At 45.7% G+C, this 8,131-nt stretch overlaps 1 protein-coding gene across 1 annotated transcript; it reads left to right on the top strand.

Annotated features, from left to right (window-relative positions):
- The first annotated feature begins 5,220 nt into the window (after positions 1 to 5,220).
- Positions 5,221 to 6,417, top strand: LOC131916126 (low molecular weight phosphotyrosine protein phosphatase-like). Its single transcript, XM_059269422.1, has one exon. It carries the CDS (start codon positions 5,232 to 5,234, stop codon positions 5,706 to 5,708), a length of 477 nt encoding a protein of 158 aa, XP_059125405.1. The 5' UTR covers positions 5,221 to 5,231; the 3' UTR covers positions 5,709 to 6,417.
- Positions 6,418 to 8,131: the final 1,714 nt, after the last annotated feature.

Below are 8,131 nucleotides of genomic sequence, written 5' to 3'. Positions count from 1 at the left end.
GCTAACTACCTATGAACTGACAGCTTAGCATGGCCCTCAATTTTGTTCTTTCTCATGACTTTGGGAGTCAGGCGTCCAGAGAGGACATGGGAAGGATGGTTAAACTCTGGCCTGGTGAAGCCTGCTGGGACCCTGTGGCTTCTTACATATCTGCAATAGCCTGAGCTGGCTTCTTTTAGACTGAATTCCTGGGGCCTCCTTTTTTGCTATCAACCGTGGTTCCTTCCTTCCATTTGGTCTGGGGGTCTTGTGCCTTCCACATGTTCTCTTCTTGTGGTTTCTCCACAGGGTGAGTGCTTTTGAATGTGATAGTTCAGGTCTCCCAAGAGCATTGGGAACAGGGGCTGCTGGGCATTTTAAGTGCCTAGGCCTGGAGCTGACATCTTGATGATTCACTGCATTCTGCAGTTTAAAGCAAGTCACTGTCCTGGCCTAGACTGACGGAGGGTGAGATTGAAGACGGGCATGGATGCAGAGAGGCACAGCTCAGGAGCCAAGGCCACTAAAGCAACACCTAAACTTTAAACTTTAAGAAATGAGCGTAGATGCCGGTGGCTGCATGTACAGAGACACAGACGCCGTGGAACTAAGGAAGTTACTAAACCAAAAGTCAGGCCACTCAGGGGTGAAGGGGGCAAATGATAACAACGTATCTAAAACCATTCTGAGGTGCACGCTGGCAATCTCAGCATTCAGGAGGCTGAAGAAGTAGGAGTGTTATGAGTTTGGGGCCAGCCTGCTCTACCTAGTGAATTCCAAGCCAGCCTGGGGTACAGAGTGATACCTCGTCTGATCTACCCTTCTTGCAGAAGAAACACACAACAAGCAGCATTCATTTTGGGAGCTAGAGTTGTGAGATAGACACACCCACCATGTCACATAGTCCATGGTGAGCATCCTGTGAGACTGTAACCAGGAGATACCAAGTTCCTCTACCACTCTTCAGGCCTCTGCCATCAGGAAGGGTCAGGTGCTGAGATCCTGTGCAGAGAATAGAGAAAACATGCTCGCCCCCTTTGTTCTCACCAGTGACTCAGGACACAGAGCTTGGGACAGGGCACAGGAACTGAACAGCGCTTTTCTCTCCCCTAACAGTCCTATCAGAGCTAAATTCTTTGTGGTTTTAAACTGAGACATCAGATCCATTGGTAACATTTTTTTCCCCACCATCGAAGCACGTTTAATTTATTTCAATCTTTTGGGGGATTTCAGAAGCTAAGAGTTAGTAATTTGACTTTCCTGTGTTGCTTGGCTATAAGCTTATGTAAAAGGTAATCTGAAAAGAGAAAAACAAAACAAAAGCAAATCCTCCAGCTGTTTGGTCGGTAGTATTTGGTGGCCTTTTGGCATACTGGTCAACCTAAACCCCAAATACCTGATATCTCACATCCAAGGCAAGTTGAGGGCCAGACAGTCATGTGGAGGTCACAGGACCAAATTTTTAAGGAGGAAACTTCACTTATCAGACTCCTTAGGCCTGCAGGATGCTCTGGCCTTTTGCAAAATAAGCCACCTCTGGCTTACAGCAATTATCACTGTTATTTTTGATGATTCTGTGGGTTGGGCTGTCCAGGCTCCATAGGCATGGTCTTTTTGATACATGTAATTTTGGCTGGACCTGCAAACATCTGAAGGCTTGATCAGGCTGGAACATCCTCAGTGGCTCATTCACATGACTACATGTTGATGTGACCTGTGGGCCAGGAGCTCAGCTAGGACCATTGATCAGTGAACTTCGTTTTTCTCCATGTATCTTGCGCATCTCACCACATAGCAGCTGGACTCTTGGCGTACAGCAAGAGCAAATGTTCTAAGTGAGGGAGCAAGTGGGACTGTCCATGCTTCGAGGGCAGAGTCTCAGAAGTAAAAAACCTAACTGGATCCATGCTTTCACCACATTACGCTGGTAAACAGTGACAGGCTTATCTCAGACTCAAGCGGAGAAGCCTGAGCCTGTATAATGAGGAGAAACACTGGGGCCTTCTTTGGAAAGGAGCTGCCACGGTGGGTCATGGTCCAGCCACCAGCGGAAGCTCTACTCACCTGCTAGTGCTACTGAGGAACGTGAGGACTCACAGTGTCTCACGTTCTAAACCAGGATGGAGACAGAAAGCGTTTGGCTACAGACAGAGGCTCCCTCCATCCAACACACCCAAAACTGCTCCCCTCCATCTCACCGAGCCGAGATGAGTGTGGGGATGGGCAGACAAAGGGAGGCACGTTTGGTTCAGCCCGTCTCAGTGACTTTACGAAAGGAATCAGTGAGAGGAGGCCTTCGTCTCAACAGCTTTCTTTCCTTGCTGCTGGAGGCCCCTTCACTCTTCAAAGGTTTACTGTGTAGAATGCTTCACCAGCCTCCTGCTATCATCAGGTCTTTGGAGAAATTGCCACATGTTGGGGACATGTGAAGCGAGAGCCATGTGTTCTGTGGGACCTACTCCTTCACACTTGCTTTATCTGGAGCAGGAGCCAGACTGCAGAGTGTCCTGGAACCGGCGAAGTGAAGACACACTTGTCATGGGAATCCTATTTTAGCCTTTGTGATGATTCTGGCACACCCAAAGCCAGCTCTTCTTATACCGCATCCTCGGAGGTGGTTTATTACTTTTCCTGTGACCCACAGTAAGCCCTGTTTCAATTGCATGTGTGAAAAAGGCCCCTCTCAGAAGCAGACTCTTCTGGTGCACGAGAAAAGGGAGAGCCCACACTTGGAGACAGCATCTAGCTGGGAGGTTCCTGGCCTTATTCAGAAGGGACATGTTGGCAGTGGTAACTATAAAGATCAGAGACAACTTCCCCCCAGGGTCATACTTCTTCAGTGTCAAAAGATATAAAAGAAAGAAAAAAAATGTCAAAAGAAATCTGGGCATAGTGGCACATACCCATAATCTCAGGATTTGGGATACTTAGGAGTTTTGGACCAGCCTGAGCTACATTGTGAAACCATGTCTTAAATAAATGAATAAATAGATAAATAAGATATAGAAAGAGTCAGCCTATCATTGTGACCCTTCAGCTGGAGATGTGCCCATCCTTGTGGGACCTGGCATTGAAACTCTTCCTTTAAACCCTCAAGTACTTGGGGGTCCACACATATCTGTTCCCTATGTCAGACCCACAGCACAGACTCCAGAGATCTCCATATCAGTTATGGAAAGCCGAGATATATATTCTAAAAAGCCATGAAAAGAATAGAAAGTAAGACATGTCATCACAGTTTAGAAGTAGCTTGACATTGTACAAGACAAAACCCTTTATCTCAAGTGACAGAAGCCCAACTCATTCATTCATTCATTCATTTATTCATTCATTCATTCACCAAATATGTTATGTAATTCTATTATGTGCCAGGTATTTTCAGGTGCTGGGGATCTGGTAGTGAAGTCTATACATGGATGCCACTGTCACTGTGAGTGATACAGAGATGGGCTGGTAATAGCCACATAGCAATATAACTGCAGTCCTCATAAAAGTTGGAAAACCTTCAGGACCTCTTTGTGGTGATTTTGAGCTGACATCTGAATTTGAAGAAGCCAAATTAGGTAGAAATTAGTGGAAAGAACATCCCAGGACACAGGAAGTGTGAAGGGGTTTGAGGAATAAGTGAGCTGTGGTGTATCTGAGTGACATCCACACCCTTGTTTAGGCTCCAGCCATACTGGATGGCACTGACCCTGGTGGCAATTAGGATTTGTAGAGTGATGGTGTATGTATGACGTCAGAGGCTAGGCCATTCACTGAAAGGGTTGCAGCTTCTGCCTGATTCGCCCTCTCTGACCGAGTCAGGTCACCTAAACAACTCTAAGGACAGGGAACTGAGACCCACCGCCTTCAAGCTAAGTGAATCTGAATATAAGCGGAGATTCTAAACGCAAACACCTTTGCCTGGGACATATTCTGCAAGACCATTTGAATGTTAATTGATAAATAATCATTGTTACATGAAGAGGAAGTCTTTGTTTCTAAGGCTACGGTTATGTTTTACTGTGAAATCAGGAAATTTCGGAGGAGCGGACCAATTTTTAAAATAACAGCGTGGGAGCTAAAGAGATGGCTCAGCAGTTAAGTGTGCTATCTGTCCTTGCAGAGGACTTGAGTTTGGTTCTCAACGCTCACCTCACGTGGCTCAAAACAGCCTGTAACTCCAGCTCTACGGAATCCAGCACCCTCTTCTGGCTTTTGCAGGTACCTGAATACCTGTTCAAATACACACACACACACACACACACACACACACACACACACACACACACACACACGCTCTCACACTTAGAAAAATCTTTTAAAAAAATAATGATTTGAAGGTACAATCTACAACAGTGCAGCCAGAGCCACCAGATCAAGCTCACAAGCCACATAAGTTCCAGCATTTCAAAGCCTTATGTTAAATGTCTGTTGTGTATAGTTTGGTGACCAAAACAATATGGATTTGTCATCACATGCCATGCCCTTTGAATGCCCTTTGCATGAGGCTCTGGCAGTCTTTCACTGGACATTCTGGCTCAGGGTCACCAAGCTGGCTGGACTATAGTGACTGAGAGAAAATGAGGCATGAGATAAGGCCAGCACCACAGATGCCGGGAGCCCAGATCACCTCAGACCTTCCATGCTTAGGGAGTTTATTTTGTGCTAAGTGAGATTAGAAACCACTGGAGGAAAATAATCTATCATTTCGAAGGAAATAGTTTGACAAGAATATAAGGGTGTTTATTAAGTCACATAAATGAAAATTTCAGGACCAGGCATAACTAGATGCAGGTCCACAAGCAATCCACGAGCAATCTGTCACCCACCATCACTGGTCTCTGGTGTTGGCTTCATGCCCAGGAAGGCTCTCTCTCCATGTTACGGGGAGATGCCAGCAGTATCTCTGAGCTTACACTGTCTGCAATTATAATTATTCTGACAGACACAGGGGAGAGAAGACAACCTCCTCTCCTTTGCAGTGTAAAGAGCTCTAATCGGCCTTGCTGGTGTCACAGAGCCTGTTTGGGACAATTTATGTGGTGATGGCCATCCTAAAACATGAGAACCTCATGGTTAACAACTATGCCATAAGCTCAGGGAATGAGGCTGGGGTTGAAAGAATACAAGCTGGCAGCACTTGGGAGGCAGAAGCAAACAGATCTCTGTGAGTTCAAGGTCAGCCGGGGTTACACCGTGAGACCCCCATGTCGAAGAAAGAGAGGAGGAAGAAAAAAAACGAATTAGTCGAGCGTCTGTACCGAAAGATGGCAGAGGTTGGGTCCAAGTCAGTGTTGTTCGTGTGTCTCGGTAACATTTGCTGGTCACCCATTGCAGAAGCAGTTTTCAGAAAATTGGTAACTGATGAAAATGTTTCAGATAATTGGAGGATAGACAGTGTGGCTACATCTACCTATGAAGTGGGGAACCCCCCTGACTATCGTGGGCAGAGCTGCATGAGAAAACATGGCATCCCCATGAATCACATTGCACGGCAGATTACAAAAGAAGACTTTGCCACATTCCATTATATACTATGTATGGATGAAAGCAATCTGAAAGATTTGAATAGAAGAAGTAATCAAGTTAAAAACTGCAAAGCTAAAATTGAGTTACTTGGGAGCTATGATCCACAGAAACAACTCATTATTGAAGATCCCTATTATGGCAATGATTCTGACTTTGAAGTGGTGTACCAGCAATGCCTCAGATGCTGCAAGGTCTTCCTGGAAAAGACTCACTAGATGGTCCTGCCCACCACCATTGAGCAACTCACTCACCAGAGCCATGCCCAAGGGTGGTGGCAGCCCTTAGCCCCATGCCCCACCTGTCTTTCAGCTGATTTACTACTGTATATCTTTAAAATAACTGTAGGTGGAAATTAGGAATATGTTCAGAAGGATAAAAATATTTGAGTAAGACAGTTTGAGGTGTGGCTAAGCATTCTTAGACTAATTGAACCTCTCACCTTGTCCTAATTACAAAATAGTGGAACAAGCAAATATGGAACCAAATAGAACCCAATAAAGTAAGAATGACCTACAAGGTCCAGATCAGCCTCTGAGCTCAGCCAGCCTGAGTAGTCTGGTCTAACTAGAGTGTGTGCATGGGCAGCACCCAGTAGTACCGTTTGCTTGCCTTATACCTCTGTCCTAGACTCTTGTGACAATAACTCCATCCATATCAGCCTTCCATTTAACATTGGAAGAGTTTAAACTCAGACACTGAGGACATTTAAATATTTGAAAGAGGAGAAGCTGGCTGTGATAATGCAGGCCTGCAATTCCAGCAGGCCATCTTGGGCTATACAGTGGAGATGGGAGCAACAGATTGATAAAATTAGCATTTTTACTCTTACTTGGTTTTTCTCTGGTGTTTTTGAGCTTTGTTCCTATTTTGCCTCAATAGTGGTATGTTTGTAGTGTTCTTTCATCAGCATTTTAAAAAGTTAACAGGCAAACATAAGTAATTTTAGTGCATTTTCAGAAAAGTGACCTCAAATTCATATGGCTATATGTCAGAAAAGAATGTGAGTTAAACTGGGAAGTTAACAAATACAACTGAAATAGAAAAAAAATGAATTAGTCAATAACCACCATGAAAAAGTAGAAATAAGATTGTGGCCTTGCCTGTGTTTGTATCATTGAATGACCCAGGGTCTCAGGAGGCCAATTATCATGGACTTAAGGGTCCCCACAAGCACCCAGGAGGCTACCGATGTGCATAGTGGGTGTCAGGGTAAGAAGAGACACCAGCCAGCATGCTGACTCCATTCTGTGTAAGCACCACATTAGAATGCCACTTTGGGGGCAGGGATTCTAGGTCATTGCTGGTGACTCTCAGACACATCTTCTACCAAGCAGGAGTTCACACTACATTTTCCTTTTCTTCCAGGGATTTCTGGTGGCCTTGCAGTATGGCTTTGCCAATGGAGAGGTATGTTTTCTACACTGCCATCCCAGCTTCTGGTGAGGTGGAGGTTGTCATTCTAGGCTCCCCAGGGCTTTCCATTTGTGTGACTTGTATAACTGTCACTAGTATGTATTGGCACAAACTTTCATTGTGAGCATCCATTAGAGGGAATAGGAGGCAGATTAGACTCATGGAATGGTACGAGAAGCTCAGAACACAGCCCTCGGTCTGTTGGAGACATGAAAGTGTTAAAATGTGATGGAAGAGGCAAGCTTGGACTTTAGGGTCTAAAAATCCGCACCCAAACATTTGGCTGACCACTTAGAAGCTTTGTGGCTTAGTCATTTGGCTTCGATTTTCTCATGTGTAAAATATGAACAACAGCTGGCCCTGTTCACAGTGGTGCCCTGGGCATGCTCGGCACAAAGTCAACACCAAGTGCCTGGGAGCGATGCTCTTCTTATTTTTATTATGTTCTGTTTCCTCTGTGTGCTAGTCAGCTTTCTGTTACTGTAGCAAACACCCAAGATAATCAACCTACAAAGAAGGAAGGGTTTATTTGGCTCATGGATTCAGAGATTTCAGTCAATGGTTGCTTGCCTGACCGCCTTGCCTTTAGACCTGTGGTGAGACCATTCATAATGATGGGACTACATGGTAGAATGAGATGCTCACCTCATGAATGAGGGAGGGAAGGAGAGAGGGAGGGAGGGAGGGGAAGAGAGGGAGAGGGAGAAGGGAGAGAGAGAGAGAGAGAGAGAGAGAGAGAGAGAGAGAGAGAGAGAGAGAGAGCGCTCAGATTCTAGTATCCCCTCCAGGAAAAGCCCCTCTCCTGTGACCTGACTTCCTTCCATTAGGCCTCACATCTTAAAGGTTCTACCATCTCCCAAGAGGGCCAAGGGCTGGAGACTAAGCCTTCAGTGCAAGAGCCTTATCCAAACTAGGCCAGGACGGTGTTTTCATGAGTCAGTAGTTTCGAGCTCCTTTCTTCCTTCCCACCCTCCACTCTGGGGGCTGTCTCCTCCAATAGAATGTAACCATCTCAGCAGCAAACCCCACTTCTCCTTCCTTGGCTTGCTGCTGTTTCTGTGTCTCCACATGGGAGCTTCTTGCCCGTCAGGAAGGTTCCAGCTGAAATGCCGCTCTGCAAAGCCACCACCCGAACACCGTGTCTCGATGTTCCAGTGTCCCATCAAAAGGCAGAAAGGGAAACAATGGTGGACGATTTTAACCTGGCTCTATGAAGTCTAGGGCC

This window comes from Peromyscus eremicus, chromosome 8a (assembly GCF_949786415.1).
Source record: "Peromyscus eremicus chromosome 8a, PerEre_H2_v1, whole genome shotgun sequence".
Lineage (NCBI taxonomy): Eukaryota > Metazoa > Chordata > Mammalia > Rodentia > Cricetidae > Peromyscus > Peromyscus eremicus.
This window is presented reverse-complemented; position numbering and strand designations above follow the sequence as displayed.